The 19,147-nt window shown below is 43.7% G+C and overlaps 1 protein-coding gene across 2 annotated transcripts in view; it reads left to right on the top strand.

Annotated features, from left to right (window-relative positions):
- Positions 1 to 5,178: 5,178 nt before the first annotated feature.
- Positions 5,179 to 19,147, top strand: part of adam15 (ADAM metallopeptidase domain 15) — a 29,290-nt gene continuing 15,321 nt past the window's right edge. For both annotated transcript variants that reach the window (XM_023988907.3, XM_070443950.1), the window contains exons 1-18: positions 5,179 to 5,788; positions 6,823 to 6,926; positions 11,955 to 12,031; positions 12,281 to 12,359; positions 12,511 to 12,587; positions 13,555 to 13,762; positions 13,922 to 13,987; positions 14,139 to 14,210; positions 15,419 to 15,588; positions 15,745 to 15,829; positions 15,951 to 16,099; positions 16,325 to 16,502; positions 17,114 to 17,206; positions 17,574 to 17,769; positions 18,188 to 18,296; positions 18,454 to 18,649; positions 18,808 to 18,885; positions 19,013 to 19,124. In XM_023988907.3, coding sequence (XP_023844675.3) covers positions 5,539 to 5,788; positions 6,823 to 6,926; positions 11,955 to 12,031; positions 12,281 to 12,359; positions 12,511 to 12,587; positions 13,555 to 13,762; positions 13,922 to 13,987; positions 14,139 to 14,210; positions 15,419 to 15,588; positions 15,745 to 15,829; positions 15,951 to 16,099; positions 16,325 to 16,502; positions 17,114 to 17,206; positions 17,574 to 17,769; positions 18,188 to 18,296; positions 18,454 to 18,649; positions 18,808 to 18,885; positions 19,013 to 19,124 — 2,299 coding nt within the window. In that variant the 5' untranslated portion in view covers positions 5,179 to 5,538. The remainder of the gene's footprint in view (positions 5,789 to 6,822; positions 6,927 to 11,954; positions 12,032 to 12,280; positions 12,360 to 12,510; positions 12,588 to 13,554; positions 13,763 to 13,921; positions 13,988 to 14,138; positions 14,211 to 15,418; positions 15,589 to 15,744; positions 15,830 to 15,950; positions 16,100 to 16,324; positions 16,503 to 17,113; positions 17,207 to 17,573; positions 17,770 to 18,187; positions 18,297 to 18,453; positions 18,650 to 18,807; positions 18,886 to 19,012; positions 19,125 to 19,147) is intronic.

Raw genomic sequence — 19,147 nt, 5'->3', positions numbered from 1 at the left:
TGTTACACGTGGTCTGCCACTGTGAGGACGATCAGCTGTTCGTCCTGTCTCCCTGTAGCGCTGTCTTAGGCGTCTCACAGTACGGACATTGCAATTTATTGCCCTGGCCCCATCCGCAGTCCTCACGCCTCCTTGCAGCATGCCTAAGGCACGGTCATGCAGATGAGCAGGGACCCTGGGCATCTTTCTTTTGGTGTTTTTCAGTCAGTAGAAAGGCCTCTTTAGTGTCCTAAGTTTTCATAACTGTGACCTTAATTGCCTACTGTCTGTAAGCTGTTAGTGTCTTAATGACCGTTCCACAGGGGCATGTTCTTTAATTGTTTATGGTTCATTGAACAAGCATGGGAAACAGTGTTTAAACCCTTTATAGTGAAGATCTGTGAAGTTATTTGGATTTTTACGAATTATCTTTGAAAGACAGGGTCCTGAAAAAGGGATGTTTCTTTTTTGCTGAGTTTATAGTCTATAATTGGCATCTTTAAAAATATATATATATTTTTTTATCCTCACTATCTAGATATAGATATAGATATTTTTACCCACCCCTTTTTCGTGGTACTCAGGCCGCCACTCGGGAGGCCTGTTGGTTTCTTACTTATGGGTGGCACAAAACAGGATATGGGGGAAGGGAATGGAGATATGCAAAATGAAAACTGTAGTACAGTATCCTTTACAATGAAGATCTGTGAAGTTATTTGGATTTTTACGAATTATCTTTGAAAGATGGTCCTGAAAAAGGGACGTTAATTTTTTTGCTGAGTTTATTTACTGAACACAAATATAAACGTAACATGCAACAATGTCAAAGATTTTACTGAGTTACAGTTCGTATAAGGAAATCAGTCAATTGATATAAATTACGCCCTAATCTATGGATTTCACATGACTGGGCAAGGGTGCAGACATGTGTGGGCCTGGGAGGGCATAGCCAGTCTCAGCTAATCAGAATGAGTTTTTCTCCACAAAAGGGCTTTATTGCAGACAGAAATACTCGTCAGCACCCCCTCAGACGATCCTGCAGGTGAAGAAGCTGGATGTGGTTGTCCAGGGCTGGCATGGTTACATGTGGTCTGCAGTTGTGAGGCCAGTTGGACGTACTGCCAAATTCTCTAAAACGATGTTGGAGACGGCTTATGGTAGAGAAATAAAGATTCAATATTCTAGCAACAGCTCTGGGGGACATTCCTGCAGTTATCATTTCAATTGTATGCTCCCTCAACCTGAGACATCTGAGGCATTGTGTTGTGACAAAACTGCATATTTTAGAGTGGCCTTTTATTGTCCCCAGCATAAGGTGCACATGTGTAATGATCATGCTGTTCAATCAGCTTCTTAATATGCCAGACCTGTCAGGTGGATGGATTATCTTGTCAAAGGAGAAATGCTCACTACCAGGGATGTAAACAAATTTGTGTTCCATTTAAGAGAAATCACCTTTGTGTGTGTATGGAAAATTTCAGGGATCTTTTATTTCAGCTCATGAAACATGGGACCAACACTTTACAGGTTGCATTTATATTTTTGTTCAGTATAGTAATAAAAAATATATTTTTCTAAGGTCATAATATAATGTATCAAGACATTATCATTATAATGTATCAAGACATTTGATCACAGTGACGACACCCACTGTGATCAAAACATCCATTAAAACTCTGGGAGCCTCTACACAACATGCAAATAGACGTGTTGACATTGGGTCCAGGCTGTGTAATGTTTTAAATAGGCAGACTAACATTTATTATTCCTCTCCTTTTTTATCCCTTGTGGAATTGGCACAGGGAAGGTTTGAACAAACAGTAGGGTCCTGTCAGGCGACCTGCAAATAAACAAAGAATACAATGTCGCACAAAGTAGAAGCGCTCCTTATAGTGTTAGTATTTGCAATCGATCTGGATATCACAAAGGGTGGATTTCGCCAGAGTTCTTATAGATATTTTACGGATATATCCCCGGAAATTGGAGCAGCTACTGGGTCGACTGCTGAGTATAAATGGAAATAAAACAAATCATTGTTCAGGAGAAAGCTTGGTCTTCATTTACATCATACACTATTTGTGTGAAATTCAACAGCTAAGCTGAGCTACCTCATTAAGGCCAGTTGTGCACATTCTTGTTTTTGTTCTAATATCCCTTAATTGTTCCAGATGAACACCAAAATTAAGTCCAGGAAACTCTAGGCTTATAAGATGCACATTCTCCATAAACATGCATATAGAAACGTGACTAAAAGAAGAAACCTAGCCTAATCCAGACGTAATGGATATAACTGTTCATGCAAACTTGTGCACTATTGCTGGTTGAGGTATATTTAAGCAATAACGCACAAGAGGGTGTGGTATATGGCCATTATACCACGGCTAAGGGCTGTTCTTAGGCACAACCCTTAACCATGGTATTTTGGCAATATATCACAAACGCCTGAGGTGCCTTATTGCTATTATAAACCGGTTACCAACGTAATTGGAGCAGTAAAAATAAATGTTTTGTCATACCCGTGGTATACGGGTTTGTCAGCCAATCAGCATTCAGGGCTCGAACCACCCAGTTTATTATTCAATGGGCTTTAGCACAATGTGTACACAGAGTGAATGTGGCCCTTTTCCCCCAATCCTGTAAGAAATGCACTGGCTCGTGTGTGTCGAGTAAAGCAGTGCTTACCTGAGAGCAGCTTATTGTAATAGCATTAGACACTACGTATTCTGCTCATACTGAAGCCCTACCTACAGTACTGCACAGAGAGGGGCGAAGGAGTGTATACTGTATGCAGAGAAACTAAGAATTAGAGGGGGTAAGAGATTAATGGAGGGAAAGCGGGATACAGACATTTTTCATGCTGGCATTTCCACAATAGGGAGAGTGTTTCAAAGTCATTTTTAGCATTTAAAATTCTGGCCTGGGTTGAAAATGCATGTGTGAAATCTGGCCCTTGAGGTCCGATACACTTCTGGTTTTCATTCTTCTCTGTTCGGGGACTGGTTTAGACCTGGGACACCAAATGAGGTGAGTGCAATGATAGATCAAGTAGGAACAAAAACCAGAAGTGTTTTGCCATTCCAGGATCATAATTGAAATGCTGCCTGGGTTGACTAAGGGTTCAAAATGCCAGTCTGATAGCGCCTATAGAGAAACTACAGCGAGGGGAGAGACTGGCGTAGTAGATTGAGTGAAGGATTGCCCTCTGTGTGTTTTCACTTGGCACTAAATCAGCTGAAGTGTCATTACTGTTATTAGTCCTCCCCTTATGCTCTCTGAAGGGGATTAGTTTCACAAATCAAGCAAAATTAAGCTGCTGCACATTCAGCATGTGGGAGAGAAGTGCAACATGGTGAAAGTGTGCAGCCCACAGATTAATCCAACTGGCCTTAGGAGTTCAGCGCTCCAGAAGCATCCTCATGGTGGACAGTATTTACTGTTCATACAGCAGTGGTGAAGTCTAGTACCCATGTTCAGGGTGATTCAAATATCTCATTCAACAGAAACTTTTCTATATCTTGCCTGTCTGTGCCCTACTGTTCTACACACTAATATATTAGCTCATTGTCATTTATCTGACTGCCCCATTTCTCTCTGTCTGTCCACCCTCTGCTGTGGCTGCCTGTCTGTTAGCGGGAGAAGAGGCGCGCTCTGTTCCTTTATAACCTGCAGATCCAGAGGCGATCTCGTACACAAAAAGGCAACGGACACGACTCATGCAGCTAGGAACAGGAGAGAAAACAGTGCGTACTGTGTGTATTTAACTACTCTCTCATTAAACAGAGTTTAAACATCTTTTTTTTCCTAAAGGTCTTTGAACCCTTCTATTTCCTGATTTAGTTTGATGGATGGCTCTTGATGAACTCATAACAGAATGACAGTGCCTTTAATTTTGAAGTCAAATGGGCTTACTCTTTTCCGGGAATGATCTCCAAGACAAATCTAAACAAACACAGACAAACTCTTTGGGATGCAGCCTCCCTCACATCTCCTTCCTGGGCCCTTCTCTATCCATCCGGTCTTACATGCTGTTGTTTTACCCTCTGTTCTGACTTCACTAATGCTTTTCATTCCATGCCCTGTGACCCCAATAATCTAATTAGGGCAAATATGTCATTTCATTGAATTGTACTGTTATTTAACACTGCCCCTTCTACCTACGGTACTCTCCCCATCCCACTCTCTATTCCTCCCACTTTTCTGCTCTCTTTCTACCCTTCACCTCCACTCTCTCCTGCTCAGGTGTTGTCCAGACTGGGCTGCAGGCTGCGGTGGTGCTTGTGTGTGGGGAGAGGCAGAGGGGTGACCGGGGCGTGAAGTGCCCAGTCCCAGGTGACCTACTGGCCCAGTGCTGGAGGGACCTGGGCAGGATCTGTTACACCTGTGTCCCACTAGTAACTGGGACCCAGTAGAGAGCTGTTCAGACATGTACTATGTTAGGGCGACCACCTAAATCACATGCAGACACAGTAAAGATATTTAGCATATTAGCCCATTACAGTTTTGGTCCTTAATCTTTTTCAATAGCAAAAAAACAAACTTGCCGAATGAAACAGTTGATCATTACACAATGTTAAATGTTTATCTTGGCTCATTTCTTTAAAGTTTTGTTCTGAAGGAAATTGTTTCATTCCTTGAATCCCTGTCCATAGTTGCATTTCCTGTGACTAATTAATCAAATCAACTAGACATAACAATAGCATCTGTTTCACCAGAGTTTTCAGCAGATTGTAGTTGTTATTTAGCAATGCTGACAAATGACAAAACTGTAGATCCAGCTAATTCTTTGGGATGTTCAGACAATAGGATAACTTGATATTATCAGATTAAATAGCCTATGTCTGTGTGTAAGGTAAACAATTGCATCATTTAGTCACACTTAGTTACCTTAAAATGTAGGACTTTATAAATCGATTTTGTATTTTTAGAATTTGCTATATAGAAATGTTGTCAAGTTAGAATACGCGGCGGCTGTCTAAAATGTGACCGCAGAAAGATTCGGGCAGTAAAGAGTTAAAGCACAGGCGAAAATCCCGCCCTGTTCGGGGTTGAAATGCGATTACACCATCGCTGTAAACACGCACTCAGTCTTGTATGTGCGAAGCTGTCTGTCTTTCAGGAATTACGATATTCTGAATAGTTTCTTTGGGAGTTTACCGAGATCACAGTGGGCTCATCTCCGCTACGGAATGGACATATGTTGTAGTAGCTCTGTGTGTGAGGTAACGGTACTGGAAATATGACCTTGCGATAACGGCAGCCACGGACAGCGGGTCGGGCTTGGTTAGAGGTCTGTTACAGGACTTTCTGGTGTGGGCTAATGGCGCAGGTGAATGAAGCCTCTTGAAATAAAGTCACACGTTCGATTGACTGGCACAAGCAACACTTCTGCTCTGCGCATGCATTTATGGATCGCTATCATGGACTTTCGCTTGACATTTGCCCCTGTAGACAAATTGAGGTAGCCGTATAGTTGCCTCCAACAGAACCTGTGACCTTTCTCCGTTTCTGAATGCCTTGTTTTACACTTTTTTACGTTGATTAGTTGATGGACACGAGCCAATGTCACTGCGCAACAATGTTTCTATCTCGAGCTCTGGTAACGTTGGTGCTACTCGAGACTGTAACATTTCGCGTACTCAATCAAATACGTTACCTAGTAACCGTTTAGGATTGCTGGACGATGCCGATTTGCAGGAATATCTGCTGGCGGAAAGTCATATGAACTCAAATAAGACAGGAATGGAGAAGCCACAAGAGAAGCTGTCTCCTTTGAATACAACAACAGTATCGTCTCACTCCTCACTTATAAGTAGGTATTTGTAGTAACCCTAATTTAGCATAGGCAACTTCAAAGGAACTGTCATTAAAATGTAATTTCAGTCCCTGTCTGGGCACTCAAATTCACCAAAAACGATTACATTTTAGGCCTATTCTACAGTCAGTCAAACACCAGCTCTGCCAGGAGGAATGGGCCAAAATTCACCCAATTTATTGTGGTAACTTGTGGACGGCTACCCAACACGTTTGAACCAAGTTAAACAATTTAAAGGCAATGGTACCAAATACTAATGGAGTGTATGTCAACTTCTGAGCCACTGGAATGTGATGAAATAAATAAAAGCTGAAATAAATCATTCTCTCTACTATTATTCTGACATTTCACATTCTTAAAATAAAGTGGTGATCCTAATTGACTGAAGACAGGACATTTTTACTAGGATTAAATGTCAGGAATTGTGAAAAACTGAGTTTAAATGTATTTGGCTAAGGTTTATGTAAACTTCTGCTTGAACTGTACATAGGTAGGCTATTGTACTGAAGTTAATGCGGCTGTGTCTGTTTAATGTGTGTGTGAAGAAAGGAGTCGCAGATATGCCTGCTAAGAAACAGAGAGCATGAGCTGTTATAAGCACATCTGGCATCACTGATTGGTTTGTGCAATTAGCTTGAATTGTACATGCTTAGTTAAGATTGTGATGCTGAACTTTTTTCCTGGCATATTGAAACCATTTAATGAAAATTGTAGGTTTCCTGCATTTCCTACCCTAAGCCTGTATACCACATTAGTTTTTCCTTACTGCAAAGGGATATCCATCTGGGATATGGCTGACTTTATCTTAGCATTAGCATTGCCCCATGGGGAAGGTTCACTGACTACTAGGGCTGGGTAATAGGTTGCCATTAGCTGAGCATTTAGATTTTAGGGTCACTACTAGCATTAACAAAATAGTTTCTCCATCCGCTGATGTTATAGTATCAAACTGATATTTATTAATCTGAATATAGCGCCTCAAGGGACATAAGACAATATTTTCCTATGAATCCCATCTCTCTTGTCCCCAGGTCCAGAGCACCACCATGGTAGTAGTTACGGCAAGCCACTGGAGAGGACCAGGCCCTTTGTGGTAGTGGACGGACACAAGAGAAGTCTGAGTGAGGCCTTGCAGGTGAGACTACAGACATCAAGAGAATGTGTGTGTGAGAGTATCGTTCTACACAGAGCCATACACATACACACTATTACTCTGGTCCTACTTCTACTACCTGCTTTCTATTTCCATGCGTACATGTTACCATTCTTCATTCAGTGATCCCAGAGCACTTTTATAAAGTGGCCTTTATTTTTGTTTAGATAGTGTCAGAGGTTATAACCATTCTATTTTTACAGGTCCCATAGGAACTCCTAATTTTAAACTGCAGTTTTATATCTCAAACTAACATCAAACCCACACCTGGTTATTCCAATTGCAATGTGCGGCTCACATTTTTTTTCTATTCGAAGGTTGTCAGTGTTATGATGTTCTCCTCTCTGGGTGGAGTGAGTGATATGGGGGAATTCTTCAGGATATGATTTCAGACCTCCTGTCAGCTGCACAGGAAGTGTTTGTCCTCTTAAAGTGCCCCAGTCCCCCCCACCTTCTTCAGATCATAGTTTTTATTCAGGAAGCTCCCTGTAAAATATGTCAAGGTGCCTACTTCCTTCCTCTATTATATTAGCACAAAAAAGGAAGCCAGACAGCAGACCCCCTCCTTTCCACACACACACACACACACACACACACACACACACACACACACACACACACACACACAGAGGAAAGTAGAGAATAAGAGCATGACAGGGCTACATTTTTGCACATCGCTTTTTAAGACAGCTACTGGATTGGAATGTTGACTTTCAAAAGGTCGAACCCCATTGGCAAAGCAGTCTCCATCAGGCACCCAGATGTTTGTTTACTGGTTTCAAAACACATCAGGGCACTGCACTGTCATACAAATAACACAGTTGAGTGGGCCTCATTGGCTAAGACTCAGCGGAGAGTCACTCCTAATTCCTACATTATTATGTGGTTTATCCTCTGAATCACTGCAGTCATTGATGAATGAGTATCCGTTTTTCACTTGTCATGAGGTTACTGCACCCACAGCCTACTGCTCATACTGATGAACATAACACCAGTGATTCACATACTCAGTCAAAATACATGCAACGTGTAACCATGGAAACTGGGATCTGTTTTTAGATTGTTTGTCAGAAATGAGAGGAAGGTGGGGGATGGTGCCATATGGGAGGGGTGTGCCTGTGTGTGTCTGTTATACAAACTTTGTCCGTTCACCCTCATCAACACCCACCCATCCCCTGAGCAATGTAATTCCTGTAACGCTCCATTTCCCAGTCTAGGGTATTCAAGTGATAAAGATCACTCCAACCTGAGCCAAGTGTGACATTGGAACTTAGAGCCACCACTTGTGCTCTAAATAACACTAATTAAAAGTATTTAAATTCACCACTCAAACTGAGTGCACTTACTTGAATGTAATCACCATGATAGTGTGCAACTTCATCACGTTAAATGTAGATCTTTTATTTGTCTAGCAAAGCATGATTAGCTATAGATAAGATGATTGTAAATGTTCTCTCGAGGCAAAAAGATCTGAGTGTATATTCTTTGCATATCACTACCATGCTACAAATACAGATTATTATTTTAGTTAGTTCAAAAGAACTACGAGTTCCTTTTTGTTGAAATGCGTGTAACTCCCAGCCCAATTAGGATCTCAGATTGATTATACGTGAGTGAGATATTAAAGAAGAAAACATGCCAGTCACCACAGTGTTAGTTTAATTTCTTATGGTGGAGCAGGTGACTTGTGTCCTCTTGGGAGAGGACTTGACTTGACCTGAATAGCTTCTGTCAACGTTGAACCATGAATAGATCTACTTTGTCAAACAAACTTTCAGACAGTTGCCACATTGATGTTGGAAATAAATGTTTTAAGAAGAAAATACAGACATGTATGACATGTTATCAGATTGCAGATAACCCTTTTTACACACACACACACACACACACACACACACACACACACACACACACACACACACACACACACACACACACACACACACACACGGAACTCTGATGTGTAAGGCGTGCAGCCAGGGCGTGGACGTGTTGCCTCTCTGGTTCATCGATATCAGTCAAGTGCTAGGGAAGGGGAGAAGAGCCAGCAAACACCACATTCCCTTTGGGACTGGAGTTGAATGCGACACTCCTCTACCTCATGTTGCCCATTGTACATTAATTAACTTGGCTGTTATTGTAATGCAAAGGGGTACATGAACTAACCCAGAGATTTCCCCCAGATAGTGGACAGGCACACTCCATTCACATGCCCAGACTTGATCCATAAACAGGATCCAGGGCTGCTCTGGGTCAGACTAAATAACAGAGAAGCACTACAGGGACTGAGGAAGACAGACATCCCAGGAGCTGACTGATTGTATTTCCCTCCCTCGCACTCTTTCGTTGAGCTGAAAGAGCTGGAGAGGAATCACGACTCGCCCTGTCCCTCCCTTCCTCCGTTACACCCCCTCCGCCCCTTGTCCCCTCTCCTCCTCCCTGGTTTATTTCTTCTGCTGTGGGTCACAAGCAGCTCTGSGTCTGAATGGACCCCACCCAGCATTCATGTGGCGGTGAGCTCATCTTGTTACTAGCAGGAGGTCACGGCCTGGGACATTTACCTCACTGAAGGAGAGGGGGTAAATAAGAGGAGGAGAGGGTGAAGGTAGAGAGAGTGGTGGAAGGAGAGGTAATGGCAGCAGAGATGGAGTGGACATGGTTATCGATAGGATAAAGAATGACAGAGGTGAGAGAGAGGTGAAAGTGGAATGCCAGTGAGAGTGAAACGAGAGACCAGTTGCAAGTGTGAGGTAAGGATTCAGAAGGAGGAAGAGGGGGGGAGAAGAGAGGGTAGAGACAAGGAGAGAAATGTAAGAGAATTTGTAATGCTCAAAGAAGAGGGAGAGGGTGAGAAAGGGAGAAGTGAGGCAATGACAAACAAAGTGTGGAGAGGGCGGGTGTTTCTTGGCTGAGCTCCAGATATTTGGGTGTGATCCTCCACTAGAGCCCTGAACAGATGTAGCTCTGCTGTGCTCTGGAAGGAGCCCTGTTTCTACTCTGACCTCTCACCCCAAAACCACAATCCAAGGCAGTTTGCCAAAAGCTGCAGATGTTTGAGTGTGTACATGTACTGTATGTCTTCCCATCTCTTTCTCTCCCTTATTCTTTCTTCTCTTTGGTTGCATAACTGACATTACTCTAGTTTGTTTTTTGCCTTGTAGTTTGTAGCCAGATCTCCACCATTGTGCYTGGAGTCTTTGTTGGTTACCCATTGGACTCTTGCCCTGGCAGAACAAAAACACAGACCCACCCAACATAASTCAGTCACACTCTCCTTACATACTGTGGTGAATGACCTCACCAAAGCCCTCTGATTATAATAAAGACTATAGAAACTGGAAACAGACCAGAGTTATGTTTTCATTCAAATGTATTGGAAATCCACCTCAATTATTAGCATCTACTTCTGGGATTCTTCTTGGATTATGATATTCTTGGATGTGGAACCAGTTATATTTTGTACATATCCAATGACTGGGTTCCAGTGTGAAATGTTATGTTATTACTAATAGCCTCTTAGAGCCTATGGTAAAGGGACACAGTTGTTTCATATGAACCATGATGATGTTACAATATTTCTGGGACTGTGGACAGTAGAATACTTCTGAGTGAATTGGGTGTAAGTTGTTGTTGGATTTGGGTACCCGGCAATGACATTATCCAGCATGATTTCGCCGGTCCACAGAGAAGGTAGACTTTTTGGTTCCTCATAGTCACTAACCGCTACTTGGAACTGAACAGACCTCTCTGGCATATTGTCACCACCCATTACCTTACTGCCAGTACTCCTAGTTCTAGTCCCATTTCCAAGCCTGCCAATTCCTGTCAGTTAGCTGGAGAGGAGAAAGCGAGGAAGCAGCACTCTGCGGTGGGGAAGGAGGGAAGCACCAACAGGAAGGGTTTCACTTACTCACTGTCTTCAAAGGTGGAGCCGCTAAACGCGCTAGAAAGCGACTGATTGGCAGGAAGAGAGACAGTGTTGAGGGGAGACAGGTTAGTTCCCGCTGGGGGGAATGACTGTAATGAGATGGAAGCGCAGGGGAAACGGACATGAAAAGAGGGATAGGACGTAATTTATCCACCGCTGCGCTGCCTTTGCGTTTGGTGAGAGAAATGTGCAGCAGGTAAAGGAAGTCCATTTATAGCCTGRTCCTTAGTGCCTATGAGGGGTAAMCCTGGCTGACAGTCTGATTCAGCCCATTTGGGCTCTAGTATTGTGCTTAGGTGCCWGTGCCAATCAAGGACTGGGTGCTGCACACGTTTAGAGACTGGGTCTATTTTAGAGAGCATGTAGGTGTACGAGTTGACAGATAGTGCTCAGGGGCGGCTGCAGCCATAGACAAAGTACAACGTTAATCGCACCATCTCATTTCATGTCCGCTGACTGGTTTGATGGGATGAGTATTGATTGGCTGAAGKGATTCAAAGTATATAGTATTATCCAATCTGAGCRTTGYGTAATAATGGAACTTTAGTGCGGAGAAAGGATGAGCGCTCCATAGCTGTCTACTGCATCTGAAATGTTGTCCATCAGCCTCTAAAGGATATAGGTCATTGTGTACATAACCTGTTCTTTATGAACTATACAGGACTTCCTAAGCCTCAATCCTTTAACCTTCGCAGGGTTAATAGGAAAGACCACATGGTGGTACTGGCTATTACTGTTCTTTCACTAAGAAGATTGTCCCTTTGYCCCGTTTGCCACTTCAAGCTGCTCTTGGCTGCATTCGCTCATTAAGACACCCATCACATGCTAATCATGAATACACCATGTTGGAACATTGAGCGATTACAATAACAACAATAGCAAACAAAGTCATTTTTGTTGGACGATGAGTTAATTTGGCCACACAAAGTCCTTGTTCACCTTTAGCACAACAGTTGTTAGGGGGAAGTGTCCAACTGGGTTTTTGCATTACAGTTAGTTAAATTGTTAGTTAAATCCACTGACTTATGAGGATAAAAATCACAGTACATATTACCAGGTGTATGTTTCTTTTCCTTTCACAGAACGGTCACCCAGACAAGCTACAGTGTGGTCTTCAATTTGGAGGCAGCATCTATCTTTTGGACCTGGAGAAAAACCAGTAAGCTCACTAACATAATATACTCCCTTTTGAAATATCAGAAAATGACATATATTTCAATATTAGGCCTTAGCTATTTGAATGGGGAGATGTGATGCTGAAATGCCCCAACCTTTGCCATTGTTGAGTTAAGACTTCATAGTTTCATAAAGGGGTTTATCATTAGCAATTAAAAAATTCGGACTTCAGACAAATCTTCAGAGGAAGTAGTCTGAATGAATGTACAGTAACCCTGTCCTCTCCCTGCAGTGATCTCCTGCCCAAGCCTCCCAATATCTTCTACTACCTCCCTAATGGCACTGGGGTTTCTTTAGAGGAGAGCACAGTGGTAAGTAATGTGTTGTAAATGTTCTGATTTGTTATAGGTAGAATTGTTAAAGGGGTTGTTATGAAAACGTCAAGTTAGTTCATATGAGCTTGGATAATAACGTCGTCATTATATTATGTTGACTACTCTCTCCCTGGTTGTTATCTCCTAGACTCACTGCTACTACCACGGCTCAGTGAGGGGCTTCCCACAGTCCAGGGTGGCTCTCAGTACCTGCTCTGGACTCAGGTAATAATATCAACTTTAACTCTCTGTCAAAACTACAGGATGGTATGCAGCCTGTCAAAATTAGGATAATTTCCCCTCTGTCACTATCCAAAGGAATGTACATTTTCACAAGACTTCACAAGCAAAGCAACAGCATGCGAACAATGTTCCCTGTAGATGTACCCAGTCAACATTCTTGATTTGAGAATGGTGTCCATGGAAGTGAGATCAAACAAATTCATACTATGTAATCATGCCTTTTAGGTTTTCCATTAAGAAATAGAGCCTAACGGCTCAATAAGTTTACCCGCATTACCTTATGATCTTAAGCATATGCATTTCATTATCTGTTATGTAATGGTTCATGCATTTAAAACCAGTAAAGTAATATAAACTGGGTTCAGTCAGCCTTATCCCACTTAATCGCCCTCCTCAGTTACTCCCTTTGTGGTGCACTATATGGTGAACCTATTATTATAAAGGGGAAGTCTTTACTAAGGGCACTTCACCTTTGCCCTCAGTACGGACAACGTCATGGTTATGTGAGCGTCATGGTTATGTGAGTGGGGCAGAATGATCGACCGTGAGGTGGCTTTAATCCAATTCAGATTAATCAGAAAGAACTCTGACCTCCTCAAGCATACTAATCACCCGATTTGAGAAAGCGACAGTTTTAATCTGGGGTCCCTTCCGCTGACTTGGATACTTTAGGGATATCCAAATGAACTTGGCGGAAATCCATGGGAAATCCTCTTGACCTTTATTTMGAGTTGGAGTTATTTAGAGCTCTTTACTCACGTGGGCAGACCATGTGGCCATATACTCGGTTTAGGGTCATGTTTATGTAGCAAAGGTAATTTGGTTGCTAGCAGAGCCTTGAACAATGTCCTCACCTGAAGTAACTGTATTTACTTGGAACTTGGACACCATTTTCTCCCCCTGTTGACTCCCTGTTGAGTGAGTCCCTGTTTATTCCCCTCTCCCTCAGGGGTGTGGTGGCTATCAACTCCACCCTGAGCTTTGAGCTGCAGCCTGAGGAAGACCACGAGGAGGGGGCAGAGGAGAGTGGAGGGGAGGAGGAGGGGATGCACCTGCTTTATTCCACCAGACCTCTGGAGAGGGGTAATGTTGGGGGCTGTGGGGTGTCCCATACACCTGTACCCCCCATCCACATCCCACCACAAGTCCCACACAGGGTGAGAGGGGCTGGAAGCACAATCAAATGTTTATCTAGGGATTGGAACTACTAATGTTTTCGCCACTGCTGGAAATACCATACTGACTTCCCTGAATTGTCGACAACATACTGTACATTGGCCCGAATGTCTTTTGTTTACACTTTGCTTTTTTTGTAGAGTAAAAGGGACATTCTCTCAGAGACCAAGTACATAGAGCTTGTGCTTGTAGCTGATCACAAAGAGGTAATGTACCATAAGGCTAATGTACGACAATGCCCCTTAGTGTAAGCAAGGCACTGACATAGCTGCACTTTGAAGAGACCCCAGTACATTTAGACCAATCCCATCATGTTCTGTCTCTATTGTCCTAATCAATAACTGTTCTTTTTTACAGTACCTTAACTACCAGAAAATCAACAAGACTATCATCTATCGAATGCTGGATGTGGCCAACCAAGTAGACTGGGTATGTAACCTAATATTAAAGTGGTCTCCTTTTCACCTCATTTAACACCTGATTTACTTAACAAACGCCACATCTCAATAAGTGGTCCAGGTAATTCGTGACATGGCACAAGTGGGGGTTGGGCCTTACTTTTTCTGTCATCTACTGCTTCTCTATTGTTCCTCAAGCAAGCGGGAGGCTGACGATATCACGTATTCCCAACAGACCAACTCCTTGAATGCCCTACTCCTTGAAGTTTGCAGGTGTCTAAAAAAACATTTATTTAGCTAAAAACACATTTTTCACCCTTTAGTGTGTGTACTTTACTGTATTTATACTTGGGATATTGCTTTTCAAAAGTAAAAGAAATCGCTGGAGGATGTCTTAAGTATTAACCATATACACCCAGTTTATTAGGTACAGCATCCCGTTCATGAAAATGGTTCGCTCCTACAGACAGTGTGTCACGTGGCTTGCTGTATATAGCAGGCAGACTGGCATCAAGGCATTCAGTTAGTGTTCGATTGAATGTTAAAATGGGCAAAACGAGTGACCTTAGCGACTTTGAGCGTTGTATGATTGTTGGTGCCAGGCTCGCTGGATCCAGTATCTCAGAAACGGCTGGCCTCCTCTGCTTTTCACGCACGACAGTGTGTAAGATTTACAGAGAATAGTGCGACAAACAAAAAAACATCCAGTCAGCGGCAGTCCTGTGGGCGAAAACAGCTCGATGAGCGGTCAAAGGAGAAGGACAAGAATCTGACACACAACTCGTCAGTCCTTTTTATGGATGTGCTATTACAGCAGACGACAACACCTGGTTCCACTCCTATCAGCTAAAAGCAAGAAGAAGCGTCTCCAGTGGGCACGCTATCACCAACACTGGACAATTGAGGAGTGGAAAAACATTGCCTGGTCCAACTTAACCCGGTTCCTGTTGTGTCATGGTGATGGCAGAGTCAGTATTTGGCGTAGGCAGCATGAATCCATGGCACCGTCCTGCCTGGTGACAACGGTACAGGCTGGTGGCAGTGGTGTAATAGTGTGGGGAACGTATTCCTGGCACACATTAGATCCCTTGATACCAATTGAGCAATGTTTCCATGCCCCAAAGAATTCAGGCTGTTCTGGAGCCAAAGGGATATCCGACCCGGTACTAGATGGGTGTACCTAATAAACTGTATATTTTCATTGGTTTGTCATGGTGGTTCTCATCTACCCCTCTCTAGTTCTACCGGCCGCTGAGTGTGCGTGTGGCTCTAACTGGGSTGGAGATCTGGAGTGACCAGGATAAGATCCAGGTTGACAAGAGTCCTTCAGACACCCTCAACCGCTTCCTGGAGTGGCGCACCAGRGAGCTGCTGCCCCGCCTGCGCCACGACAATGCTCAGCTCATTATGTGAGTAGTTAAATGGACTTGGTTGAAGGTTATCGGTGCCTTTCTCACACCTGTACATTATGGAAGCAGAGCTATCCCAAATACATGAATATACCAGTGGATGACCTCTTTGTGAAAATAGACTAACTATAACTGTTTGTGTTTGATCTGTTCCAGGGGGGAGTCATTTGATGGAACTACAGTGGGAATGGCATCTCAGTCTTCCATGTGCTCCAAGGACCGGTCAGGAGGGGTCAATGTGGTGAGTTAGTTAGCTTCAGTTAGGTTTATCAGTGGAGTAGAGGGGTAACTGCCCCACGGTGACAGTATGAGTCTGGTAGTTGACTGACTCTGTGTGTCTCCCTCTCCCTCTCTGTGTGCAGGATCACCTGGTCAGTGTACTGGGGGTGGCGTCCACCATTGCCCATGAGCTCGGGCACAATCTGGGCATGAATCATGACACGGCCGACCGGCGCTGCCAGTGTCAGAATGAACCACGCCTGGGAGGCTGCATCATGGAGCCATCTACTGGGTGAGGGGCTAGGGGGCTATGGTGGGCGAGGTTTGACGTGCATTACAGAAGCACCAGGCCATGCAAAGTCAATGATACAAAACAAAGGGTCAGTTATGTGCAGCTGTGATCCTCACTTGCCTTGTATTATGTTAATTATTAGGCACTTCATTTTAATGCACTTGTAAGAAGCTCTGGATAAGAGCATCCACTAAATGTCTTGTTCTCTTTGCACCTCTGTTCCAGGTTCATGCCAGGCCAGCTGTTCAGCAGCTGCAGTGCCAGAGACCTGTCCCTCAGCCTGCTCCATGGTGGTGGGATGTGCCTCTTCAACGTGCCCCAGCCTGAGAAACTGCTGGGGGGGCCACGCTGTGGAAACCTCTACGTGGAGAATGGAGAGGAGTGTGACTGCGGCCTGCTGGATGTATGTTGGACAGTAAATTTGATATTTTTAGGGAGGACAGCATAGCTCACCATAGATGCAGGTTGAAGTTTATTTGGATGAATCTTGCCCTGGAAGCAGCACTGAGCAGTTTTCTCTAGATGGGCCAGCTGTTAAGTCAAAATTGTCTATATCATACAAAATTAATGAAAACAAAAATGTGCTTTTTGGTCTTAATTTAAGGTTAGGCATAAGGTTAGCAGTGTGGTTAGGGTTAAGGTTCGGGTTAGGTTTAAAATCTGATTTTATGACTTTGTGGATGTGCCAGCTACTGACCACTGTGCAGAGCTGCCTCCTGGACAAGATTCATCCCAATGACAAGATTCATCACCAACCTGCCACCATAGACGATAATTCAATTAACAGACTTTATGATTTAAGTCAGGGGTATTCAATCAGGGGGCCCACAAAAATATATATATAAATTACACATTTTATTTTGTTATTTCAATGTTTATATTACTAACGTATGATGGGGGTCCCAGCGTCGCCAGTTTGCCTGGAAGGGGATCTCTGCGAAAGAAAAGGTTGAAGACCCCTAACTTAGGGTTTAGGATGAATTATTAAGTGTCTCTGTCTCTCTGGATGTCCAGGAGTGTAACGATCCCTGCTGCAACGCCACCACCTGTAAACTGGTTCCTGGGGCCCAGTGTTCCTCCGATGGCATCTGTTGTGACAACTGCAGGGTGGGCAAGCCTCTCTCCCTCTGTCTCCTTCACTGGACTCTTACTGACAGTCACTCATTCAACCCCATCACTGAACACGCTACTGAACACCTACATTTTAAATCAGCTTAGATCATTAGTCTCATATTTATTATAACTATAATTATATATGTTATAACTCTGATTGTTATGTTCTTGTCTATTACGGTTCTATATTTTGTCACGTATGTTTTATGTGGACACCAGGAAGAGTAGTTTCTGCATGTGCAATAGCTAATAGTGATCCTAATGAACTAAACTATTACATGATCTATCACAAGAAGCTGAACAAAGGTCCAAATCATAAACCCCTTTACTGATCTACTGTCTATTTTCTCTGTCTGACCAGCTGCGTACAGGTGGATGGATGTGTCGGCAGCCCCTGGGGGAGTGTGACCTCCCAGAGCACTGCACCGGTACCTCTCCCTACTGCCCCCCCAACGTGTTCCTGCAGAACGGCGAGCCCTGCGAGGAAGGCTCCTCCTACTGCTACAGCGGTGTCTGYGCCAGCCTCAACACACAGTGCCAGATGTTGTGGGGACCTAGTGAGTTACACTATTGGTCAGATGTTCTGGACCCAATAACATTGGGATTGATACCACTGTGGGGAGCTAGTGGTTAGTTATTTTGACTTGTTTCAGTACTTTTACCAAGTACTGTAGAACCTCAAGAGATCTGAACTCAAGAGTTCTGGACTGACTGGTCAGCGGAACTGGAACTTCTAAAAGCAACAGAGAATACTTCCCTGGACAAAGGATTCCTATATATAATGTCACCACTAGTGTTTGATTGAAGAAACTGTTTTGGGGAGTTATTACATCATATCAAATCTTCATATGCCATATGTTGCAGAGATGGAGAATTAAGAATGGCTCATAAACTCAGGAGGCAGTGTTGTTCAGACACTTTTACTGTAGAATCTTTGAGACAATTAGGATTGTTTAAACTCCCTTTTCTTTTCAGATTCCACCAGCGCTCCGCCTGTCTGCTTTTCCTCCGTCAACAAACAGGGCAACAAATACGGAAACTGTGGCCAGATGGCGAACGGAACCTACATCCCCTGCCCTAGCAAGTAGGTACCACGTTCATTAAGGAACATCGTAGCAAAATGTTTTGCAACAGATTACAAATTAGCATATTTTATTGGTAAGTTCTTGTAGTCCCGCCCTGATTCAGTCCTTTTTCTTCCATATGTCTGACTGTTGCTCTGACTGTGTCTGACTTTTCAGAGATGTGCATTGTGGGAGGCTCCAGTGCCAGGGAGGCAACGACCGTCCGTTGCTAGGCACCAGCGCTGAGATCCTGACCACCAAAGTAAAATTTAACTACAGCGATTTTGTCTGCCGGGGAACCTACTTCCACCTTGGCGACGACGTCTCAGACCCTGCCATGGTGGCACAGGGCACCGCGTGTGGTCTTGGCAAGGTGGGCATCTCCTCAACTATAGAAATACAATGCAAAATACTTCTGTTTTTGTGGAACGGGTCATTTGACCCTTTGGAATAGGGAGGTTTGCTGTGTTATCTAAGCTTACATGCATATCTAAAATGACGATTGGTATTACTAACCATGTTGTGGTTCAGGCCTGTTGGAACCAGCGGTGTCAGGATGTGTCTTTGTTCGGCGTCGACGAGTGTCAGAGCAAATGCAACGGACACGGGGTGAGCAAGCCAGCTGCCTGTCTCCCCTTATATAAGTTATATTGTACAGCTCACAATGGACTGGCCCATACTGTTGTTGATGTTAAATTAATAATATGGCTCAATATCCTCTCTCTGACATTGCCAGGTGTGCAACAGCAATAAGAACTGCCACTGTGACGTGGGCTGGGCTCCTCCAGACTGTAGGTACACGGGCCATGGAGGCAGTGTGGACAGTGGCCCTGCAAGAGCACCTAGAGGTACCTCACCGTTCCTCTGTTAA

Source organism: Salvelinus sp. IW2-2015, linkage group LG6.1 (genome assembly GCF_002910315.2).
Source record: "Salvelinus sp. IW2-2015 linkage group LG6.1, ASM291031v2, whole genome shotgun sequence".
NCBI lineage: Eukaryota > Metazoa > Chordata > Actinopteri > Salmoniformes > Salmonidae > Salvelinus > Salvelinus sp. IW2-2015.
This window is presented reverse-complemented; position numbering and strand designations above follow the sequence as displayed.